General features: G+C 48.8%; 1 protein-coding gene across 1 annotated transcript in view; it reads right to left on the bottom strand.

Moving 5' to 3' along the window:
* Window positions 1-16827: 16827 nt before the first annotated feature.
* Window positions 16828-26323, bottom strand: part of LOC135920497 (dipeptidyl peptidase 1-like) — a 102675-nt gene continuing 93179 nt past the window's right edge. Inside the window, exons 7-8 of the mRNA XM_065454766.2 lie at window positions 23588-23759; window positions 16828-17289 (exon numbers count right to left, since the gene is read on the bottom strand). Coding sequence (XP_065310838.1) covers window positions 16953-17289; window positions 23588-23759 — 509 coding nt within the window. The 3' untranslated portion in view covers window positions 16828-16952. The remainder of the gene's footprint in view (window positions 17290-23587; window positions 23760-26323) is intronic.

Here is a 26323-nt window from a genome sequence, read left to right as displayed (position 1 = left end):
GCCATTCAAAGTCGTCAGTGACCATCACGCGTTGTGTTGGCTAGCGAATATAAAGGATCCTTCAGGACGACTCGCGCGGTGGAGCCTCAGACTACAAGAATACGACATCACTGTCACCTACAAGTCCGAACGAAAACACTCCGATGCCGATTGCCTATCACGCGCCCCCCTTGACCCGCCGCCGCAAGACGACGAGAATGACGACGCCTTCCTTGGAATGATAAGCGCGGAAGACTTCGCTGCACAGCAACGGGCAGACGCGGAGCTAAAAGGCCTCGTCGAATATTTGGAAGGGCACACCGACGTTGTCCCTAGGGCGTTTAAGCGCGGATTATCTTCCTTCACGCTTCAAAACAATCTACTCGTGAAGAAGAACTTCTCCCCAGTCCGCGCCAACTACCTTCTTGTTGTGCCGTCAGGACTTCGTCCAGAAGTATTGCACGCCCTACATGACGATCCGACCGCTGGACACCTAGGATTTTCCCGGACACTATCAAGGATACAAGAAAAGTATTATTGGCCGCACCTGACCACCGACGTCGCCCGTTATGTCAGAACATGCCGAGACTGTCAGCGACGCAAGACACCGCCGACAAGGCCAGCCGGATTACTACAGCCAATCGAGCCTCCTTGCCGACCATTCCAGCAGATCGGGATGGACTTGTTGGGACCCTTTCCGACGTCAACAACCGGAAATAAGTGGATCGTCGTGGCGACGGACTACCTCACCCGCTTCGCTGAAACTAAAGCACTGCCGAAAGGTAGCGCAGCCGAAGTGGCGAAATTCTTTGTCGAAAACATCCTGCTGCGACATGGTGCCCCAGAAGTCCTCATCACCGACAGAGGAACGGCCTTTACAGCGGAGCTCACCCAAGCCATTCTGAACTACAGTCAGACAAGGCACAGGAGGACAACGGCCTACCACCCGCAGACGAATGGTCTTACGGAGCGGCTGAATAAGACCCTCGCCGACATGCTAGCGATGTACGTGGACGTCGAACACAAGACGTGGGATGCCGTCCTGCCGTACGTAACATTCGCTTACAACACGGCGGTGCAAGAAACAACACAGATCACGCCGTTTAAGCTGGTTTACGGCAGGAATCCGACGACGACGCTCGACGCCATGCTGCCCCACGTCACTGACGAGGAAAATCTCGACGTCGCTAGCTATCTCCAGCGCGCCGAAGAAGCCCGACAGCTCGCCCGCCTGCGGATCAAGAACCAGCAGAGGACCGACAGCCGACACTACAACCTCCGACGACGCTTTGTCGAGTACCAGCCCGGTGACCGTGTTTGGGTTTGGACCCCTATACGCCGACGAGGACTGAGCGAGAAGCTTTTGCGTCGCTATTATGGACCGTACAAGATCATCCGACGTATTGGTGCACTGGACTACGAGGTCGTGCCAGACGGCATTTCGCTGTCACAGCGGCGCCGCTCACGACCTGAAATTGTCCACGTTGTGCGGCTCAAGCCGTACCACCAGCGTTGACGAACTTTGGGACTTCGCGTAACTGACCTTTGGACTTTATTTCTTTTCGTTGTTTTGTTACTTATGTTTAATAAGCGCCCCTTTGTGTTTCGCTCTCTTTGTAGCATCGGGACGATGCTTTTAAGAGGGGGGTATTGACACGTGTATTTATATTTATCGGGCGACCAGGTTTCGCCGCCTAACAAATCTTATCGCACAGCGCGGGACGCGCTTGCATGTATCCGACGTTTCTGGAAAGTTATCGACGCTTCTATCCGCAGTCTGTTGTCGCCGAACCTTGTGTTATCTGATTTATTCGCCTGACGCGAATGATGTAGAACTTTATGGAAGGCACGCGGGTCTCAACGATTAGTCTGGAACATTCGACGATTGTGTATAAAAGCCGACGCGCTTGAACCGCTGACCAGATTTTCGACGATCGCCGACTGTGTTCGCCGCTATCGTTGTGCTATAAGTGTAGCCTGTTTTGTGGGCACAGGTTCGCCCAATAAAAGTTAGTTTTGTCTACCACAGTATTGCTACTGTGATCTTAACGTCACCACCACGTGACAATATGGGTTATTTGCATCAAATGGGTAGGGGCGGCTTAAAATTCCGCCGAGCAGTGCGCTGCGATCGACAGCGATGTGCATTTTTAAAACCTTATAATAATTCACACGCTTTACGCAGACCACTTAGATGTGTCAATTAATGGTCAGAAGGACCTACTCTAACGACTCAGTACGTTTGTAGAAAATCGCCAAAATCGTTTCAGGGTCCCTTTAAGTACACCCGCCGTGGTTGCTCAGTGGCTATGGTGTTTAGCTGCTGAGCACGAGTTCGCGGGATTGAATCCCGGCCACGGCGGCCGCATTTCGATGGGGGCGAAATGCGAGAACACCCATGTATTTAAATTTAAGTGCACGTTAAAGAACCCCAGGTGGTCTAAATTCCCGGAGTCCTCCTCTACGGCGTGCCTCATAATCAGAAGGTGGTTTTGGCACGTAAAACCCCATAATTTAATTCTTTTTAAGTACACCACTGCGAAGGTTCTCTAGCTGTTCCTGGGCACTGTAATAAACGTTTGATTGATTGGTTATTATTGTATAAAACTGTGCTTTTAAGTATGTGCTAGTATGCTACTTCAGTGCAGTAGCTCTTGTGAAATAAAAAATGCATGAAATAAGAAAGTTGTGGTGTTCACCCGCGACGCTCACGGCGCGCCGGACGACCACCACCGCGGGTTCGAGCACTCCGAGCCGCCGCGCGCGCAGGGCACCGCGCGCCCGCGCCTGCTCCGGCCCGCTCCGTGTGCCGACGCGCAGCTGCGCGCGTACGCGCCCCGCCGGCCCCACAGCTTAGGGGAAGGCGAGACCGCGCGCGCGCAGCAAGGGAGACCCTAGGCAAAGCTCTGAAGGAACAACAAAGAACATTTATTAAGGTTGGATTCAATACAAACACACGTTTAACATCACGTCCGAATATTAATCTAATTAGACAAAACATGGCCGAATGGTCGCCGGTGGCCGCTAGAATGGCGCACCGCGACAGAGAGAGAAACAAAGAACAAAGAACCCGAGCCGTAAGAATTTGCCTATCCTTCGGTCAGCGCCTGCCATCGTGCGCCCCACAGCAGAGAAAGGGGAAATAGAGAGAAACGACAGACGAACAGACGGGGGCACGATCGGCAGACGCTGCCTCAGGACATCGAGACGACGGAAGAGTGCGCGCGCGCCCGGCGAGGCCGGGACCCCGACGAGCAGAAGTAACCATCGGCCGGCGGCGGACAAAGGAGGCCGCCGCCGGCAGAGAGGAACATGTACGCACCTTCCGACGCCCCGATGTGGTCTCCTCGGGTCCCGTCTTGCGCGCGCTTACCCGGAGTGCACGCAAGCAGGGCCCGAATCCCGCCAAAATGTCGGCCAATGGGGAAAGCCTGTTGACCTTCCCGTGGGCGGGATGACAGCAGAGTGACAGTGTTTTATGACCCGCTGCCACCCCGTCCAGGCAAGGAGGAGAGGGACACGGAGCCCCCGGCAACACAACGCAATGGCTCCCATACAACCATCGCGAGAGCCTGAAAAACGCTGCGAGAGCCAGAAACCCCACATCCATCCCTCCTTAAATGCTCCCTACCAATGCAAGGCAGGTGGCTCCGATGTCAGCCAAAGAAGAAAAGAAAACAAAGAACAAAGAAATAGTCATTACATTACGGAGCTATCCATTGGCAGTTTGAACCTAAAATCACCAGCCCCCCAAAACATAAATAAAAATGCATCAAAGGAAGAAAAGCAAGCTATTAGAATAAATTAAATAGGGACGTTTTAGGTACACAACAGCAACACAAAAGAAAGTCCACACGAAACCACGCTTTAACGCGAACATGCACAATAAAAACATCCACCGAAGAAAATGTAAGAGTAACAACAAAAGACAAACGCTTAGAGACATAATGACATTCCGACACAAACGCGGACAGGGGAAAATAACAAAACATTGGCCTATACAAGCAATCAAAACAAAAGAGAATAACAAAAGGTTCAGAAGACGTACAGAGAATGTCCGCGCTAAGAATCTCCGGTGAGCACGAACAAATACCACATGCCACGCGTGCGACTCCAAGCCGCTCTAATAGCGTCCGGCAACGGCCTCTGGGTCCGGTGCCTCTGGCGGTGTCCGCTCCATGGTACAGCCATGGTCCGCGCCAGTCGTCGTGACCGCACAGCCCGATCCGCCGCCCCACCGTCGCCAGGCCCCGATCCAGTTCGACATCACCCGTTGACGCAACACGGCAGCGGAAACACACGCGAAACACTCTCGAAACGCAAAACACAGAGATACAAATAAATGACTAACACAAAAGCAACACGAACCATACCTAATGAAACACATACACAAAAACAAAACGAAGACGGCTAGGTAAGACACTGAGAAACAAGAAGCCTAACGCAGAAACACTGAACAAAGGGAAAACAAGGACCGAGAAGGGCGGATAGCAGCTTGCCTGATTGCAGCGAAGTGGGTAGCTGAGAGCTTTTTGAAGAGAAAGGGGTGGCTGATCCAAAGTTCTGGATCCGCATAGGCATGCCTCATCTCAGTATCGATGGTTACTCCGTCTGAGTTCAGCCGGACACAGTAAACGTGGTCTTCACTAGCGCGATGACATACGACTTCGACGCCAGCGGAAATTCCTTCCACGGACGCACACTGTTCATCCGCGACACCAATCAAAATTGACTTCTAATACGCGATGTCTATGTGATGAACAGACGTGGAAGGTTCGGCGATAGACGAAGAGTCGCTCCACGCCGGGCCAAGTCACAGCGCGAATCGATTTTAACGAAAACCTTGGCGCTGTGATGACCGTGCGATACTTGCCGGAGTGGCGCTAAATCGTGTTTCTCCGGCGCCTGGGGTTACCACCTTGAACAAAGCTCTCAGATTGCAGTGTTGGCGGGTGGCACGCGATCTTCATCGGCCGAGCTCGTTGTGACCCGGCAGAGTGAACCCACCCGGCGCAACAGCGACACACGCTGTATCCGGCCCCGCGCGCCCGTTGCAATACCAGCAACGCTACGGCGCCCGCGCCCGTGCAATACCAGCCACGTTCCGGCGCTCCGCCTCCCCGAGGCCGTCGAAGAACTATTTACAATTATTTACAAACGGGTCACTCTGCGGTCCCTTCGGCGCTCTTCGGGCCGTTTAAAAAAAATAGAAAAAGACGATTCCGACACCCTTTGGTGGGGGTGGCGGGTTTCGTTCCCCCGGCTGGCTTTCCACCCGGGCTGTCCTCCCCGCCATCGCCGCGGGGTAGCGGGGGAGCGTCCCCTTCTGCGCGCGCGACGGAGGGATGTCCGGGGCGCTTGCCTCTTCGCGGAGCGGGCCTGTTTCGTGGCCTTTGTCTCCGCTCGGCTATGCGCTGCCAGCTTTGCCCTCAATTGGTGGTGCAGAAGGCACCACCACTAACCCGTCTGCCTAAATGGAGATTTTCGGTGACAGAGGGCATACTAATAGTGCGTCAGCTATCACGGCTTGAATTTTGCGAGGAAAGGCGCGCAGCAACTGAGAACTGCCGGGCAAGCCACTGAGCCGCGCCAACTATAGCAAAACCGAGAACTTCTGCAGAGTTAGCCGGCCTTAGAGGCACTGTACCCGAGCAGTCCGCGCAATTAGCAGCCGCCAGAATGGTAATGATGCTAGAGACCCACGAAAATCCGTCGGACTCACCAAATCGTCGAGCAGATGGAAGGACGGAAAAGTCAGCCCTCCCGGTACGAATCGGCGAGACCTCCGGCCTCGCATAATCTCCACAATCGATGACGACTGCAGCATCTTGGCGGCCACTTGACTCCTTTCCTCGTCCGCGCTTCGCAGCGAGGAACTTCGAAGCGGTGGTCCGATGCGCTTACCACGATACATTTACTGAGGCAAGGTATGACAGAAAGAGCGAGAGGAAAATAGAGGAATTCGGCACACGGGGGAGAGACATGGCTCGGTTAACAAAGCGCGTTCGCAACGCAGCCTCTGCAACGCAGCAGCCCGGACTCTCGGCGGCCAGAGGCTGATTAGGCCCCTGGCCCCACGTTGGGCGCCATTTTGTGGGGTTCACCCGCGACGCTCACGGCGCGCCGGACGACCACCACCGCGGGTTCGAGCACTCCGAGCCGCCGCGCGCGCAGGGCACCGCGCGTCCGCGCCTGCTCCGGCCCGCTCCGTGTGCCGACGCGCAGCTGCGCGCGTACGCGCCCCGCCGACCCCACAGCTTAGGGGAAGGCGAGACCGCGCGCGCGCAGCAAGGGAGACCCTAGGCAAAGCCCTCGAGAAGACAAAGTACATTTATTACACTGGGAGTCAATACAAACACATGTTTTAGCATCACGTCCGAATATAAATCTGATTAGACAAAACATGGCCGAATGGTCGCCGGTGGCCGCTAGAATGGCGCACCGCGACAGAGAGAGAACAAAGAACAAAGAACCCCCAGCAGTAAGAATTTGCCTATCCTTCGGTCTGCGCCTGCCATCGCGCGCCCCACAGCAGAGAAAGGGGAAATAGAGAGAAACGACAGACGAACAGACGGGGGCACGATCGGCAGACGCTGCCTCAGGACATCGAGACGACGGAAGAGTGCGCGCGCGCCCGGCGAGGCCGGGACCCCGACGAGCCGAAGTAACCATCGGCCGGCGGCGGACAAAGGAGGCCGCCGCCGGCAGAGAGGAACATGTACGCACCTTCCGACGCCCCGATGTGGTCTCCTCGGGTCCCGTCTTGCGCGCGCTTACCCGGAGTGCACGCAAGCAGGGCCCGAATCCCGCCAAATTGTCGGCCAATGGGGAAAGCCTGTTGACCTTCCCGTGGGTGGGATGACAGCAGAGTGACATTGTATTATGACCCGCTGCCACCCCGTCCAGGCAAGGAGGAGAGGGACACGGAGCCCCCGGCAACACAACGCAATGGCTCCCATACAACCATCGCGAGAGCCTGAAAAACGCTGCGAGAGCCAGAAACCCCACAAAGTGCAACAAAATGCTCTGTGCCTGATCATATGCATTGTGCTAATAATTTTTTCTGAGTTTTAATAGTGGTTGCCTACTGCATCTAGTGTTGTGCAATAAAATAATACGCTACAGCAATTATTATGTGCCTCACAGAACAGACTGAATGTCTTTCTCAGTGAAAACATCAAAGTAGGCTGAAAAAAAAATGAGCTGGTATTGTTGTTGTTGTGGCGACTTGAAGTGCACAAATTGTGAAAATAACCTGTTTATATATACTTCTTATATTATGCAAGTAAGTTGCCCCGATACATTCGAATAAGTGCTTCAACAGTATGGCTTGGCAACCGGCAATGAAAGACACCTATTAACATCCTCCGATACTCAAGCTTGTATTATCTGACCATGTGTCATTTCATTAGTGTCGAGAAAGACAGACTTCATGCGTTGAAACCAGTTTCAATAGAACATTGCTTTAGACAGTGAAAAATTTTCTAGCAATACACTCAATATGAAGGCCTCTCGATTGGGTGTTGATGCTTCAAAAGAACCTAGAATCATAAATGGTGTGCTCTATGAGCAAGATTTGACAAAATCAAGCATCGGGAGGGGACAATCTTCGGATTACGTAAATTTCAACTATTCTAGATGCTTTTTTTGTGAGCGCTAGAGGTGCTTCAATTCTTTTTTGCTCATTTTACCAGAACCCACATTTTCCCGCGTCTTTCATGCACCAAGAAGCATTACTAAATTTTCACGGATGATATTTTATCTGTCCCGTGACAGTATTTCACCGGCTAACAAATGTTAAACGTTATCGCTCGGCGCAGGGCGCACCTGCACGTATCGGAAGTATTGCGAATGTTATCGACGGTTCTGTCCGTTGTCTGTTGTCGACGAACGTTGTATAATCTAATTGCATACGCGACACGAGTTTTGTAGTAGTTTCTGGAAGACGTGTAGGCGGCAGCGAATGCGCTGGAACTTCCGACAACTGATGTATGAAAGCCGACGCGCTTGACCCGCAGATGAGATTTTCGACGGTCGCCGCCTTTGCTCGCCGGTGTCGTTGCAATTGTGTGTTGCTTTTGCTGGGCACAAGTTCTCCTAATAAAGAGTTTTGGCTCTGCATCATTTTTCGCCGTCGCCACTATGTGACGATATTTGTAACGCTGATTTTTCATTAATACTTTGCACACCTAATTCTTACATAGTTGGCTGTGCAATGAGCTACCAAAAAAATGCAATCGTACAACAGCTTTTGATATGACATGGCATGTTATGGCATGATATGAAATGCTGTTATTGTACACCTTCCTTTTCAATGATAGTAGTAAGCTCATATTCAGGATCTGGCAATGCCTGGCGTATGCACTTCAACCCATTTTTATTCTGCAAATTTCGTCCTATGATCAGGATCCCCTGTGAGTGATTTACTTAGACAAACGTGCTCCTTTACAAACTCTAGAGGCTGATCGGCGATCCTGAATTCTTGTTCTCTTGCTACGCTATTGAACGTTACCCTTCTCTCCTGCATTAATCTTTTACGCCACTCTTACGCTTTCTCTGTTAAGGTCCTCAATAACTTGTTGTAATTCGTCTCCAGTGTTGCTGAACAGGACAATGTCATTTGCAAACCAAAGGTTGCTGGAATGTTCGCCGTTCATCCTCACCTCTAAGTCTTCCCAGTTTAATAGCTTGAATACTTTTCCAAGTAAGCAGTGAATAGCAATTGAGAGATTGTCTCTCGTTGCCTGACCACTTTCTTGAAAGGAAACTTTTTACTTTTCTTGTGGAGAACCAAGGTAGCTGTGGAATCTAGATATTTCCCATGATATTCCCGTAAGTGGTCCGTACTCCTTGATTGCGTAGTGCTTCTATGACTGCTGGTATCTCTACTGAATCAAATGCCATCTCATTTCATGGAAGCTTCGCTACCAGTGACATTTACGTTGGGCAGTACTTGGTCCCGACGATTCACCACCAAGTTTCACAGGGAAGGGGGACGTTTGAATCCTGGATTCAGCGCCGGTGTCCAGTGTGAGCCAAAATTCTTCAGGGGATTTGGAGAGTACAGACGTCCCAGCGACTAACTGCGAGAACATGCCACGGGCGCCTTCCTACTCGGAAGCAGCCGTTAGACGTGGTTGCTCAGTTGGCTATGGCGTTGGGCTGCTGAGCACGAGGTCACGGGATCGAACCCGGCCGCGGCGGCCGCACTTCGATGAGGGCGAAATGCGAAAACACCCGCGTGCTTAGGTGCACGTTAAAGATCCCCAGGTGGTCAAAATTCCCGGAGCACTCCACTACGGCGTGCCTCATAATCAGAAAGTGCTTTTGGCACGTTAAACCCCATGAAAAAAAGACCACGCAACGTCCTGGATGCGAAACAAACCTGCGGGCGAGTTGGACAAGGGATGCAAACCCTGGGCACTAGGAAAAGACAGCCCTCCGCCGAAGCCCCTGGCGATGCCACTGAGCCCCATGTACCTCGTCGTTGCGCAATGCCTAGACCCGAGCCTACGGAACTCCGTGAGCCAGGTTTCCGACATGCTGTAACTGAGCAGCGAGATGTTGGTCGATAAACCGGACTTACAACGATCTCTTTCTTCGGCGTCTTCGAGTGCCGATGACTCGGCGGTTTCAAGCAGGCAGCGCACAACTAAGCAACCATGCGCCGCGAGCCCTCGTGGATCGGACGGCTCTGCCCCGTGGCGGACGTTCTCTGACAGGACGTTTGCTGCCAGGGTTGGCAAGTTTCCTTCGGCTCTGACTGAGCTTTTTTTTCATGACTGAACACGGTTAATATACTTTCTTTAAAAGAGCAGGGTTTTATAAAACCCGACAAACAAAAAGACTTGACCCACTTTGTCGGAGAAAAGTTCGTTTATTTGTTCTTCTTTCAGAAAGTGAATTTTTTTCTTGCCATCTGATCTTAACGGATTTTCAGAAGCGCTTGAACTTCCGGAGTTTTTCTTCCTTGGCATATTCGCGTAGCTGTGTAGTCAGTCTAGTCACCCTGCATTCCTACCCACTTCTCTGCGGTGTTTAACACGGTCGAATGTGACAGCTGCGTCTTATTCTTAAAAGGCCCCTCACCAGGTCTGGCCATTTTGAGCTGACTGCGCAGAGCATACAATGCGCGCCAATCGCAAAGAATTACATTGCTAAGAGCCGCGGAAAGGTCTGAAATTTCAATCCGAACCCTGTTTTCCCTTCTCCTCGCGGCCGCTGCGCTCCATGCCGGACGGTGACGTACTCGCTTCCCTGCGCCTACGTACTCGGGTCCGCAGTCGCTCGTGGTGATACGAGACTTCGAGAGTTATTCGAGGCACCATCTGTTAGTTGTGTGATTTGTTGCTGGAGTTGACGAAATGAACTTTAGAGAAATAATGAACCGCAAAAACGGAATCTCGGCGTGTTTTTTTTTTTTTGTTTTACTTCGCACCGAAGCAAGCGACATGTACTTCTGCTTTGTCTGCTTAATTACGGCCGTGCAGTCACGTGCGCAGGTACCGAAACTGTGCCATTTTCTACCGTGTCCCAGCGCGTCGTCATGCTCTGCAATCCGCTTGTTCTGCCTCAGTATTCGTGTAGCACAGAATTATACCGCTAGTCATGTGTCCTTGAGTACAGCGCTCAAAATGGTGCTTTGCGCGAAGCCAGATAATCACAACTCGTGCGCAGCGCCGAAAAAGAAAGCGAGCAATCCAAGCATTCCAAAGTAGTAAAAAACGAAATTGCCATGTCGTGCCTTAAGTCTTCCCTCACCAGATCCTGCATGCACAAAATGAGCGCCAGTTTTAATGCGCAGGTCCGGCGCCTTTTAGAAGCAGGTTATCCTAGTGTAGCAGTGGCCACTGTGGCTGAGCGCCTAAAGAAGTCGGTTTCGAGAGGGACGGACGTGATTACAGAAAGCAGTAATATTAAAAAAAAGAGTAGTGGCTATTCCGTATATTCATTCAGTGTCGCACAGGCTTAAAAAGGTTGCAAGTAGATATGATGTTGATGTTGCTTTCACTGCTCCCAATAAGCTAGGTAAGATATGCACTGCCGTACAGAGAAAAAAGGAGCGGGTAAAAGGCAAAAAAACGAACAGATATTTCTCCAGTGAAGCACAATAAGAACAACAGTTTTACTGACTGTCGTATGGGTGTGGTTTATAAAATTGGCCTTAGCTGTGGCCAGTTCTACGTAGGGCAAACGGGACGGTGTATCAATCAGAGACTAATGAAACATAAAATGTCGTTGACCGGTGGATCGCCTTCTAATCTTTCGCTACATTGCCGAGATTGTAACTGCACGCCAGAGTTAGATGAATGCGCGATACTGTACAGGCAAGACACGCGTCTTATGGTAGAGGCATGGCATATCTATAATGGTGGAGGTGCGTGCGTGAGTCAGCCTTCGATTACTTTACATAAGAAAGAGATTAAGTGCCTTAACAGTTATCTTTCACGTAGACCGGCACGTGTACCCGACTGACACGTGTTGTTACCATCCCTGAGCATGCGCAGATGAGTTTTGTGTCTTTTCTTTTTTTCGCCTCAGTGCTCCCTTCAGTTGATAGTCGGCGTTCGTGTTGTCCACTTCTCTACTCTTGTGTCCTGTCTGCACGCCTCACTTCTTTTTCGCATAACGTCCGAGTATGACGCCTGTAAGCATTCCCTTTCCCCCGAGGAGGAGCACTTTGGGGTACCATCCGAGCGAGAGATGGCGGCACCTGCGACAAAATTGGTGAAAAGAGGGGCACTATATTCTGCACTAAAATAATGCCCCTGCGCGCAATTTCAGTCACTGTGCTGGAACACCCTTCCTACTCGCCGGATTTAGCCACCTGCCAACCCCCCACCCCCCCCCCCCTCTAAAAAAAAAATTCGAAGTGATGCTCCGGGGACGGCCTTTCGCGGATGTGACAGCATTTCTAAAGGAAGCCACATCACTGTTGAAGCGATTAACGCGGGACAACTTCCAAGAGTGCTTCCAGCAGTGGAAGTGAGTGGCACCAACATGATTGTGCCACTCACGGATTGTCTTTTGCTAGCGCAGGTTGGTGATTATTATAATCAGAGTTTCACCTTTCACGTGTTCATGGTGCCTGTTACGCCCCGTGGTTTAAGTGTGGATTCAGAATACCGTACTGTGCGTTGTCATGCCAAACGTTTTAGAGCGCAGCTCTTTGGCGTCCGTTCCTGGGTTTCGCGTCGTCGTCGGCCTCGTAACCAGCTCGCCGGCGAATCTGCTCCGCCGCCGCGCATGCGCGCTGTCGGCTCTCCGGGCGAGGGAGGATGATGGAAGGGAGGAGGAGAGACTGTGGAGGAGGGCTGGCTACACAAATGGCTCTTTGGCGTCCGTTCCTGGGTTTCGCGTCGGCGTTGTCGTCGGCCTCGTAACCAGCTCCGCCCCCCTTTCATCCCCCCAGCGCTAGCAGCGACCGACTGATACCGCTTTCGTGAGTCCGCTACCGCACTCACGAAAGACGTCGTGCACTTCCTGCAACTCGCATTAACCGTCCATCGATCCACACCGATGTTAGTAGTGGGGGACTTTAATGTTGACATAAAGACAAACAGCAATTTCCTAACACTTATGCGGGAGAACATCCCGCTCCTCTCGCTCGTAACGCGTCCCACGGCTGTGACAACCTCGCGAGGCACTTGTATAGATCTCGTCTTTGAGAATCAAGCATTGGTGTACCAAGTCGAACATATATCAGTCTATTTCTCCGACCACAAAGCTTCCTTCATGACTGTCAAGAACTGTTAGTGGAGTCTTTGTTAAAGGAATACGTGTGAAAAATAAAAAAAAATTCTGTGATAGCGCATACATGTGTTGCTCGATTTCTTTGCCTCAATCTATCGAAAAGGTTAAACAGCTTATTTGCTGCGCTCAAATTTCGCATTAGGAAGTAACGTAATCGTCGGTAATTTTTTTTTTTACTGCGAAGATATGCATTCTATTTTTTGATTTTATTCCTGTGCGGTGACGTAGAGCTAAATCCTGGCCCAACTACTGCTGAAACACTGAATCTAATTTGGATGGCCAAAGGGAAATAAAGGCCAAATTACACGCCATCGAAACATCGCAGAATCAAGGCCAAATAGCTATAGAAGAGCTTGAGTCACGAGTAGATTCTGTGGAAAGTGCAATAACACAGTTCGCAAACCTAAGAGGGGCTGTTACTGAATGTAGGAAGAAAACTGAAGATACTCACGGCACGGTGAATGCCTTATCCCGTAAAATAGACGACTTGGAAAACCGCAGCAGGCGATGTAACCTGATATTTTATGGTGTCCCTGACAGTGAAAGTCGCGAACTGCCCGTTGTCTCCGAGAAAAAAGTACAAGAAATCGTATCACGTTTAGGACTAACGCCAGTGTAGATTGAAAGGGCACACAGACTCGGCCAGTCCCAGGCCAATAAACCTTGGCCGCTCATTGCAATGTTTTCAATGTTTAAAGATAAACAGGCGATTCTAGCCAACGCCAAGAAACTAAAAGGATCCAACATTAGTATATGAGAAGATTTTTCAGAGGCAGTGCGCAGAAAACGAAAGTTTCTTTGGGAATTCGGCAAAAGGAATGCCCTTGACGGTGCTCGCGCAAACCTAAAATATGATAAGCTGTTTATTAACGGGTAAGCATATGTATATGATGAAGGTAGGGGCCAGGTTGTGCAAACGACATGATGCATGCGCAGCTCCGGAGCAGATGTAACTTTCCTTGTTGTCAACTGCCGTAGTATCAAGAACAAAATAGATGATTTCCACAACCTTCTGTGCATCACCAAACCAACTGTAGTGCTGGGAACGGAATCATGGCTAGATGAAGAAATAACGAGCAATGAAGTCTTTCCAAGCGGCTACACATGCTTTAGGAACGATAGAAACCGTCATGGCGGTGGGGTCTTTATACTTGTTCACATATTGCTTTCTTGTTACGCTCTCGATATCGGCAGCCCAAATTGCGAGGATATATGGTGTAAGATTCGGTTACCAAACAGGAAAACATTATCAGTATGTTCATTTTATAGGGCTCCTTCAAGCCCTCTTGCTGTCTTGTCTGATTTTTCAAAGACGATAGAGACAGTCAATACAGATTACCTTGTCATTGGCGGGGACTTTAACATCCCGGAGCTTTCTTGGAAAAAGCACCCTTCTAATACTAGGGCTACATCTGCAGTGGCAAAGGAATTGTTGATGATACTAAGCAGTTTTTTCTTAACCCAGGTGGTAACATAAGGTACGAGACAAAATAACGTCTTAGACTTAATTTTAACTAATCAGCCAAATTCGACTAGGAAAGTTTTGGTGGTTCCAGGTATTAGCGACCACAAAGCTGTGGTTTGAGAAATGAAGTTGACCTACGAAAAGACGCAAAGCTCGGGAGCCCGAAGGATGTATAATTACAGCCAAGCCAACATAAATGAAATAGGACTTGCATTACAGGAATTCCTCCCAGAATTCGAAATACTTTCTGAGACAATCGGCGTTGATAAGTTATGGGTTCTTTTTAAAGCAAAAATGCCTGAGATGCAAGAAAACTATGTGCCGTCGTGGGTGCAGACCGAACAGCGTGCCAAATCTAAGCCATGGTTTAATGGTGAGCTGCGACGCCTCACTAGTAAAAGAAATAGGATATACAGGAAATATAAAAGAAACCCCATTTCGGAAACTTTCGATCAACTTGCGACCATAACCAGAATGCTGCAAACAAAAATCCACCAGGCAAAACAAGAATTCTTTGGTGCTTTGCCTTCTCGATTTCAAACTACAATAAAGCTATTCTGGAATCTTGTTAAATATGACAGAAAAGACAAAGTATGTATTCCATCACTTCAGCATGACGGAGTGGAAATAGAAAATTGCTTAAAAAAAGCCAACTGCTTCAACAAGTTTTTTGCTTCCATTTTCTCACCCAGTGCCTCGAGCGCAATTCCGCATCCGTCTACTAATGAGGTCATCGAAAACATGGATGATATAATTATTGATGAAACTGGAATACGGTCTCTTCTTGAACGTATAGACTCCAGTAACGCAACGCAAGGAGGCCTGATGGATTGACGGGCGCTTTTCTCAAATTGTGTGCGTCATTTCTCCCTCCCTTTCTTAAGATACTGTACTCGAAGTCATTGAACACCGGGGTCCTACCACATGAATGGAGGATGGCGTGCGTTGTGCCAGTGTATAAATCGGGGCCTCGCAAACTGGTCGGCAATTACAGACCGATATCTCTAACAAGTATTGTCTGCAAAGTATTAGAGCATGTCTTGTGCAGTAACATAATGACTTACCAGTCATAACCTCCTGAATCAGAAACAGCATGGTTTCAGGCAAGGGCTTTCCTGTACAACTCAATTAGCAGAATTCGTTCATGAAGCTTGTGGTGCACTGGATGCTCGTTCTTGTGTTGACTCGGTGTTTGTAGATTTTAGAAAAGCTTTTGACCTGGTGGATCACACATTGCTTGTATGTAAACTACGCTGGTTTAATATCAATGAACAAGTAATTGCATGGATTCAGGAATACCTTTCTTTGCGGTTGGAGTGTGTAGTGGTAAATGGTACAGAATCTAGTGTGGCCCGCGTAACGTCTGACGTCCTCCAGGACTCGGTATTGGGCCCATTACTTTTCTTATTATTTATGAATGACCTTCCCAGCACAATTGTTTCTTCCGTAAGATTGTTTGCTGATGATCTGATGGTATATAGGGAAATTACAAGCATTGCCGATACTGTTATTTTGCAAAATGATTTAGTTAAACTACAAAACTGATGCAGAGACTCACATATGCAAATAAACACACAGAAAACTGTCCATATGCGCTTTACTAAAAAGTGTATGCCAGAAGCCGTATATTATCTATCCGGTTCCCCATTGCAGATTGTTTCCGAGTACAAGTACTTGGGTGTATTCCTCACACCGTCTATATGTTGGCACAGGCATGTTGATTTCATTACAGCAAAGGCATGCAAAATGTTAGGATTTCTACGGCGCAATACAAAACTCATTCCCCAGTAGGCTCATGATCTTCTGTACAAAAGCTATGTTAGACCCATGTTAGAATATGCATGTGCCGTATGGAACCCTCCTACGTGTACCGACCGAGATAAACTTGAGAGAGTTCAGAATATAGCAGCACGGTACGTAATCGGCAACTATGACAGAAACCTTAGTATTACTAGCGCAAAACAAACATTAAAATGGGACACCTTAGAAAAGAGAAGGCAGGCATTACGCTTGAAACTTTTCCACAATATATTTTATGGCCAAATTGGAATAGACCGTAATAAGTATATTCTTCAGCCACATTATATATCCACACGAACAGATCACGATCTCAAGGTTAGGGAATACACTTGTAGAACTAAACTTTTCCAAAGCACCTTTTCCCCCAAAATCATTTTAGAATGGAATCGACTGCCTGCTGCCGTAGTTAGTATACTTAATAATGAACATTTGGCAAATGCTCTTTGAAATTTTCTTCTTTATTTTAAAGTACACAGTAATTGCAGAGTTTGCTATCATTATATAGTGCTTTATTACTTAATTGTATTATGCCGTTTCTTGCGTGCTGTACATTGATATCCTGATGTACCATTTTGTCATGTCATTGTTGCGTTTTTTTTCTCTTTCTCTCTTTCATTGTATTGTATAGTTTAATGCTGCTTATTCGATGCCATAAGCTGTTTACATTGATGTATGTAAACCCCCCCCCCCCACTGTAATGCCTAAATGGCGCTGTGGGTATGAGAGTAAATAAAATAAATAAATAAATAAATAAATAAATAAATAAAGAAATGGAAGCTGTGTATTGTATCTAACGCGGAGTATTTTCGAGGTCACTACAATGAAGCATATCAAAGTTTGTGAAATGACTTTTATTTAAACGTTTCGCGCACAAACCCTTGGGGGAGTCCTCGCATGATACAAGGGATGCCAGGTCGGCGTACACATCTGCTGAACGAGGCGATGATTTACTCGTTTAGGGTATGGGTTCGACTTCGACGGCGAGGCTCTCGATGCCACATTCGTCGTTTCCACGTCGTATGCGGAAGAACCCGTCCTCGCCCCACCCGGGGCCCCATGAGTTCTTGACTGTCCAGTAAGGAAGCTGTGAGGCCTCGTCATAACCGTAGCCGACCACGAGGACCGCGTGGTTGGTCAGCTCGAACGGGTCGAACGGGGCGCCCAGCTGCCGGTGCAAGGTGGTGTGCTGGTAGACGCCACCCGAGTACGACTGGAAGTCCGGGTACACCTCGAAGCCCACGGCGACCGGACCCCCGTGCACCAGCGCCAAGCGCATCACTTCCTCGTTGGAGCTGGGTCAAGGAGGAAACGGTTACCCCGAGCGCGATGGCATCGCTCGGTAGACGTGGTTAGGCAACAGACGAACGAAGCGCCAGAACAAGGTTTATTCGCAGAACGCCTATGCACGCGAAGAGAGCCGGGCGAATAGATGCAAGTACATGTAAAAAAATAAGAACAAGAGAAATAGGAGATAGAAAGAAAGAAAGCGAAGGGATGACAGGGACGTTAAGCAGAGTTGGCTACCCTGCACAGGGGAGAGGAGAAAGCGGTACGAGAGACGAGAGAAAGAAAAAGAAAAGCAATGCAGAACGGTGTCTGTGGGCGCTGTCACAGAGACTGCGAAGGCGCTGCATCGTCATGCACAATGTCAATGTCCCAAATCACACAATGCTCAGTCAGCATTTGTCCCACAAAACAGCGTCTCATGAAATGCACAAACGCTTTTATAGCGTCTCCCGCTGATGTCCGCGTACACGTCAGTACCCGGGACTTTCTTTTTGTGAGTGGGCGCTGGGGCAGCTGGTTTAGTATGGATGAGAGCGCCGCTCTGAGGTGGTTGGAACGAGGGCACCATCAAATAAGGCGCACTATCTTTGAGAGAAATATGGACCCACAACAATTTCATGTGATGTCGATCAAGGCGATTTAACCTTGGTAACAGTGACATCGAAGCCTGTCTTATACCGGCCTCACGCGCGCACTTTCGATCGCAAACGAGCATGATCGAGATCGAATTTTTGGATTGCGACTGGCTGTATTGCGCTATTGCGCTATAGCGAAATTCGAACCTTATCGATCTCGATCGCGTTCGAAAGGGTCTCGTGTGACTGGGGTATTACACTCGTGCGATGACGATAGAAAACCGACGTGTTTTCAAAGAGGAGCTGAACTGCACTCAGCTAAACAGCCAATTCTTTGATAATTGGGGCGCAACACTTGTCATTGCAGCGAGACCAAGATAAATAAATGCCTCGCACATACGGTAAATGAATTTTGCAGATAGAGAAAGATTCCTGAAAGAGGAAAAATTCTAAATCTTCCCGAATGCGCGATGCTACATCACACGAAGCATGAAGCTGTAAAGAAAACTTGCACGGTCTTACCTTACCTTTAAGCACGCACGCACGCACGCACGCACGCACACACACACACACACACACACACACACACACGCACACACGCACACACGCACACACACACAAAAAATTACCGACGATTACGTTACTTCCTAATGCGAAATTTGAGCGCAGCAAATAAGCTGTTTCACCTTTTCGATAGATTGAGGCAAAGAAATCGAGCAACACATGTATGCGCTATCACAGAATTTTTTTTATTTTTCACACGTATTCCTTTAACAAAGACTGCACTAACAGTTCTTGACAGTCATGAAGGAAGCTTTGTGGTCGGAGAAATAGACTGATATATGTTCGACTTGGTACACCAATGCTTGATTCTCAAAGACGAGATCTATACAAGTGCCTCGCGAGGTTGTCACAGCCGTGGGACGCGTTACGAGCGAGAGGAACGGGATGTTCTCCCGCATAAGTGTTAGGAAATTGCTGTTTGTCTTTATGTCAACATTAAAGTCCCCCACTACTAACATCGGTGTGGATCGATGGACGGTTAATGCGAGTTGCAGGAAGTGCACGACGTCTTTCGTGAGTGCGGTAGCGGACTCACGAAAGCGGTATCAGTCGGTCGCTGCTAGCGCTGGGGGGATGAAAGGGGGGCGGAGCTGGTTACGAGGCCGACGACAACGCCGACGACGACGCGAAACCCAGGAACGGACGCCAAAGAGCCATTTGTGTAGCCAGCCCTCCTCCACAGTCTCTCCTCCTCCCTTCCATCATCCTCCCTCGCCCGGAGAGCCGACAGCGCGCATGCGCGGCGGCGGAGCAGATTCGTCGGCGAGCTGGTTACGAGGCCGACGACGACGCGAAACCCAGGAACGGACGCCAAAGAGCCATTTGTGTAGCCAGCCCTCCTCCACAGTCTCTCCTCCTCCCTTCCATCATCCTCCCTCGCCCGGAGAGCCGACAGCGCGCATGCGCGGCGGCGGCGGAGCAGATTCGTCGGCGAGCTGGTTACGAGGCCGACGACGACGCGAAACCCAGGAACGGACGCCAAAGAGCTGCGCTCTAAAACACTTAGCAGCCGAAGAAAAACTTGTCCTGATGTGGGGTTAAAAGCCGGGACCAACGGCTTTCGAGCGTTCTTTACCACCTAAACTAACCAGGACGCTGGTGGATCACAAGGTGAGAGCGCAGTGACACAGAGTACGTCTGCGGGCCTGGGCGCCCATCTGCGACGCGCCTGTGCACCAAGATGGCATAGCGCCAGCTACTCCCACGGGATGGCTCAGTAGGATAGATCGGCTGGTTGGCATTGCATTGTTGAGAAGCTTCGAGCGCGAGAGGGACACTGGACGAAGAGCGCGTGTGGTGTGTGCTCTAAGTGTTCTAATGGTGCATGAAGAGACACTACGGGCCGTGGTAAGATACGTGACATCAACAGCAACTACATACGCATAGTCAAACGATGTGGGCGTATACATAAGCTATGGAAAAACTTGCTCAAGTGTGCACCAAGATTATTTCAGTATTTAAGGGAAGCAGGGTGAAGCAATAATGAAGCATAAAGCAATTTGGGGCTGCAATGAATCTGAGGTGGGATGAACTGGGAAAACAGTAATGGTGCCAGTGCTAAAATTCGCAAATGGAGTTTTGTGCGTAAAATCTGAGATCTAGTGGAAGATGGAAAATCTAGTGGAAGATGGAAAGGTCGGTGAATCGCTTGGCGTCGGGGCCCACGACAAAACAGCAAATAAGGCAATGCAGGCTGACATGGGTTGGGCCTCTCTTGAAGTCAGACATGCGCAAAACAAAATTACTTTTGAAGAAAATCCTAGGATTGCAGTAGAATACGTTGTGCGCCTAGTTGGTTCGTAGCTTTCAAAAAATGAAGCGCCGACAGAGAGAGCGCCCTAATGAAGAAAGAACTAGCGCCTTGTCCAGTCGCTGTTCTTTCTTCATTAGTGCGCTGTCTGTGTTGGCGCTTCATCTTTTGAAGGTATCAGGAACGTGGGTGACAATAAACGGGCGGCATAATAAGCGTGAACACAGAATTGAGGAAGAGGTCGGGAAATTGAACAACCAAGTACAGTGTAAATGAAAGCGTAAGCAGACAGCAAGGAGTCATCAGAAAGTGAGAGAAGCAGAGATAGTGAATTGGATGCAAAGAATGGAAGCAAAAACAGACCATGGTGGCCACAAGGAAACCAGGAGGGAAAATTTTACGATTACGCAAGGGCAATGCCTCGCTATTGGACGATCGAGCTGGTCGCCTGAGGACGTACCAGACTCGCAGCAAGATATGGCACGTGTGTGCTGCAGCAAAAGTCGGCAGACCACTCGGCACGTCCAAGTGGAATGTATTCCAGAAGGGCAGCGGACGGGGCGAGCTGGTGTTCCATGGTAACAATAAAACTCAAACAGCGCTAGATGACAGGACCAGAAAGAGGAGGAGACAAACACGGCGCTGAACTTACAACTGATTTATTTGAAGTAAGAAGACAATTTATACGTACAAAACTGGGCACGCATGCGCCCGGTCATACATCGATGATCAGATACAAACTCCGGACAGCAAACATTCGCACGCGTTGTATCTGCCTTGCAATCTACCCTTTATGGAGCAATGCCATTTCTTTCGCCGACAAGATTAAAGATGTTCTGCTAACGCAACTGTGAGATTTTCTGATGATATGGAATGCTTCAGCGACTTCTCTGGTAATCTTGTCACTATGAAAAAATAACGATTGTGTTTCGTCAAAGAGAGGTACGCATTTACAAATGCTGCAATGCTTTGCCAGGTTAGTGTCTTTTTTGTCGAATGAATTGGCATGCCCCATTAGTCTAATATTGATGCAACGGCCTGTCTGGCCTATGTAAGGTTGACCACAAGACAAAGGAATTTGGTAGGCAGCGCCCTTCTTGCAACTGATGTACTTATTGACATGTTTTACCTTGCATGCAGCATTCCGTTTAAAGCCTTCCTGCTTCCTCTGAACTGCTGCCCCTAATTTACCCAGCTTCATCGGAGCAGCAAAAACGACCCTCACAACATACTTGGCCCCTACCCTTTTAAGACGATGTGACAACGCGTGCTCATACGGCATGACAACTTTTTCCCCGCAACATTTTCTTTGGGCTGTTCCGAACATTTCAGCGCTTTTATAATCTTATTAGCACCAGCCACAATTACAGAATCGGGAAAACCGGCCTCTCTGCGTCTCTGGGCTTGGACCATCACGCCACTGGACATTTGATGAGTACACGATTTTTTAACAGCCATACCAATACATCCTGTTACGATTCCGAATTTCACAAGCTTAGAGTGACAGGACGCGTAGTTTACAAGAAGTTTTTCACTCCTGGGAGCGTATCGCCAGCATACATGGTTCAGAGACTATAAGTTCAAAAGTTTGCGTTCAAAAACTCATAAGCCCAGCGTTCCTTTTCGAGCAATAGCCTCTGAACGCCAAACTTGGCAATTAGTGGTATCATCTTACCTCAATAAGCATTTGTCAGCACTTTCCCTAGCTGAACCGTTTGTTGTGCCTAACTCGGAGGCAGTTGTAAAGTTTCTCTTGAAGGAGAACCCGGCTTCGTGCTTTGGTTTTAGCATAGATGTGGTCGATTTATTCTATTCTCTTCCCCATAATCAACTTCTGCAATGTGTTCAGAATTGTGTCTCATACCAAAGCTATGAGTGCGCATTCCAAAATAATTGTGGCATTTCGAGTGGGTCTTTCATGGAACTTTATCCTTTATTTAGAGAATACCTATGTAATATGGGAAGATAAAGTTTTCTAGCAAATGTCGGGGGTGTGTATTGGTGTCAAAATTGCCCCAATACTTAGTAACATTTTTCTAAGTTATGTTGACAGGAATGTAGAGAAGGACTTAAATGGAAGGTATATTCGAATTTTTCGATACGTGATTTCCTAATTTTAGTTAGGTCTAAGGGTGCTGAAAGTGTGCCTGACTTACTCGATGTTTTTTGTAAGCATGGATCTGGACAGCTTCACAGATGAGATCCCACAGAGGAACGTCCTGCAGTTCTTAGATATGAATTTGACCTTTTTGTCTAACCATGTATGCTGGCGATACGCTCCCAGGAGTGAAAAACTTCTTGTAAACTACGCGTCCTGTCACTCTAAGCTTGTGAAATTCGGAATCGTAACAGGATGTATTGGTATGGCTGTTAAGAAATCGTGTACTCATCAAATGTCCAGTGGCGTGATGGTCCAAGCCCAGAGACGCAGAGAGGCCGGTTTTCCAGATTCTGTAATTGTCGCTGGTGCTAATAAGATTATAAAAGCGCTGAAATGTTCGGAACAGCCCAAAGAAAATGTTGCGGGGAAAAAGTTGTCATGCCGTATGAGCACGCGTTGTCACATCGTCTTAAAAGGGTAGGGGCCAAGTATGGTGTGAGGGTCGTTTTTGCTGTTCCGATGAAGCTGGGTAAATTAGGGGCAGCAGTTCAGAGGAAGCAGGAAGGCTTTAAACGGAATGCTGCATGCAAGGTAAAACATGTCAATAAGTACGTCAGTTGCAAGAAGAGCGCTGTCTACCAAATTCCTTTGTCTTGTGGTCAACTTCAGATAGGCCAGACAGGCCGATGCATCAATATTAGACTAATGGAGTATGCCAATATATTGGACAAAAAAGACACTAACCTGGCAAAGCATTGCAGTATTTGTAAATGCGTACCTTTCGTTGACGATACAGAATTGTTATTTTTTTCATAGTGACAAGATTAGCAGAGAAGTCGCTGAAGCATTCTATATCATCAGTAAATCTCACAGTTGCGTTAGCAAAACATCTTTAATCTTGTCAGTGAAAGTAATGGCATTGCTCCATAAAGGGTAGATTGCAAGGCAGATACATCGCGTGCGTATGTTAGCTGTCCGGAGTTTGCATCTGATCATCGATGTATGACCGGGTACATGCGTGTCCAGTTTCGTACGTATAAATTGACTTCTTACTTCAAATAAATCAGTTGTAAGTTCAGCGCCGTGTTTGTCTCCTCCTCTTTGTGGTCCTGTCGTCTAGCGCTGTTTGAGTTTTATTCTTACCATGGAATGTGTTCACCCAGCAGGACTCGTAGGAAGCGTTCACTTTCCAGAAGCAGTGCCGATATTCCAACCGGACGGAAGCATTACTTAACCGACCAGTGGTCGAGGCGAGCAAGAGTTGGCGGCAGGAAACACAGACCACACGAGACGGACAATGCGCGGGTACTCACGCGCCGTAGTAGCCTCCGCAGTAGCGGTACTTGGCCACGTAGTGCCTGGTGCAGTTGGGCCTCGTCTTGCAGGGCCCGTCCCGCCCGGTGTAGCGGTTGCACTCTTCGTCCACGACACCGTAGTCCTGCGCGTACTTGCCACCGATCAGGTACGGGAAGCCTCCGCTGCAGCCTGCGTTTCGCCGCATTCTGCTTATTTTTACACAGTCTTCCTTTTATAATAATTTTTGTCTTTCACTTCAAAGACACTTCCTTTTTAAATAAATGGCTATCAAGTTTACTCGAATATCTTAACTACAGAAAAATTATCCCCCCTGGCAGGCATCACTTGCAAGAAAAAAACCGCAGGAATCTGTTCACAAATTAACAAATCACATCAACTGATTTCTTAGTTACAAACATTGCGGCACGTGTTTAAAATAGAATGTCGAAGGGAATCGCCATAGAAAGCCTAGCTAAGGGCTTGCGCGTTTCAAAACGGCCACGTACAGCGAAATAAAATTATTCGGCTACTTTAGCTTATCACACGCACGCAGCAGCGCGAAGCTGCGTGGCGTAACACAAGAGAGAGGCAGGGAGGTTGACCAGATGAGTAGATCCGGTTTGCAACCCTACGCCGGGGAGAGAGGGGAGGGGGAGCCATAGCAAAGTAGAGATAAAGAAAGAGAGGAGCACAGGCATACAATCGGAATCAAATACTGTCACCGTATACCGTCACCACACAGTACAGTAGCACTTGCAGCACTATAAACATCTGTTCAGGCTACAGCTGCTTGCCGATTCTGCTGCCCTTAAAAAATTCAACAGTGCCCTCGTCGCCCTCTGCTGCTATGGTTTGTGATTTCGGCATTCTAAGATAACCTCCTCGCTTAAGCTGTTTGGTCGAATCGCGCTTTCGAGGGCCTAACGCAAAGTTCCCACCGCACTTATTGGGACGAAAGGCGCAACTGGCGATTGGATGCTTTCGTCACGTGGCACTGCAAGGATTACGCCGCCGCCGTAACAAAGGGGTCGCACCGAGGCGTGCCGGATTATGCACGTGCGTACGCAGCGAATAATTTCACACGGGTTACTTCGAGGCATAGAAACTCGGTCTCAGACTTCCATCGCGATTCACCTTAGACACTTCAATTTGCACATGTGTCGCAATGTTAGTAATTGATATAATTGGGTTAGTTTGTTAATTGATCACTTGGCATTTCTTTAATATGAGGTCGGCCTGTGCAGACGGCTCTCTCTAGTGACGTCATTCGACCATTGGGCTTTTTAAAGAAAGTGTTCGAAGATAAACTGCAATGCTCCGATGTACTGGGCTTGGTAGGTATATTTAATTAAATTATAAAATAAATAGATGAATAAGTAAACAAATAAATAAAAGTCTGCTGATTTTGCAGCTACGGCAACTCTTACAACCAGGTTAATGCAGTTTGCGCCGCTGCCATATGCTCTTACTTCGGAATAAATATAGAGCCTAAATTGAGCCCCCTGTTTACTACATGAGATCGGGAAATTCAAGCGCTACGTGTGAGCACGCGTCATAGCCAGTCATTTCTTCCCGATAGCAAGCTATTCGATGCACGAAGATGCACTGGCCGGCATATATATATTTGTGTGTGTGTGTGTTCTTGGTGCGTACGTTCGTAATAAGCTTTAGCGCACACAGGATGACTCAACGCCTTGTCTCGCCTTTTTCCCCAAAAAGATATTTTACTGATGAAATTCTGGGGTTTTACGCGGGCACCGCGGGAGGGCATCGAACCCGCAACATCGTCCTGCGCAGTAGCGCATGCAGGCGCCGTAACCTTGTTCATCTTGTGTCATTCATTGCTTGCGCTACAGTTTAGTTACAAATTCGAGTAGCGGCTTGCACGTCTCTGCCGAGTTTGACCAGCGAAGCCGCGCGACTGTCGAATTGAGTATAAATCCACTGCAGCGGCTGCGGCATGCTCCTCCCTAGCAGAAGGTCGCGAGTTCGCTTCCTAAGCAGGGCGGCTGCTCCGAGGCGGGCGTTTGATACGACGTCTTCGGGACCACGTGGCAGAAAGCCTAGTGGTCCAAGTTGATTTGCTTGGCGGCGTTGGAGCGCGTACCTTAATTTAGAATCTGCAGCAGCACACGTGGCCACCGGTCCTCGACGCTATTCTACTGCGCGAGTATTGAGGTAACGTTGTGCCTTTTTTTTTCTTGAGGTCCGTTTTCAGACATTTGCTAGTGATTGGTCGATATACTGCCGGTTGCCTTTAGAAGGAGTGTTGAAAAGAAGAAGAATTTAGGGCACACGCTTTCACAGTAATGGTAAGACACAGCTGTAATACACTTCTCTCTTGAGGGATAATGGCAACCTGCTGTTCATGATCTGAGAATGCCTGCCAAACGCACGCCAGCCGATTCTTATTCTTCTGATTATTTCAGTATTCAGTACCAGTACTCACCTATGGAGCAGAAACCTGGAGGCTTAAGAAAAGGGTTCTACTTAAATTGAGGACGACACAACGAGCTATGGAAAGAAGAATGGTATGGTATGGTATGAGGAACTTTATTTGGTCCTGAAGGTCAATCATAGGTTGACGCGGGCCGCTCCCACGTTGGGACTGTCAGGCCGAGCCCTTCAGCCACATCGCGGGCCTTCTGGACTGCCCGTAATTGGTCAGAGAGTGATTCGCTGTGTAGCATTTGCCGCCACCATTCTTCTTCCTTGTCACAGTCTGTGAAGACCGCGGGGCACTGCCAAAGCAT

The sequence above is a fragment of the Dermacentor albipictus genome, unplaced genomic scaffold (genome assembly GCF_038994185.2).
Source record: "Dermacentor albipictus isolate Rhodes 1998 colony unplaced genomic scaffold, USDA_Dalb.pri_finalv2 scaffold_16, whole genome shotgun sequence".
In the NCBI taxonomy this organism is placed as follows: domain Eukaryota; kingdom Metazoa; phylum Arthropoda; class Arachnida; order Ixodida; family Ixodidae; genus Dermacentor; species Dermacentor albipictus.
The sequence above is the reverse complement of the archived record's forward strand: the minus strand, read 5'-3'. Positions and strand labels throughout refer to the sequence as shown.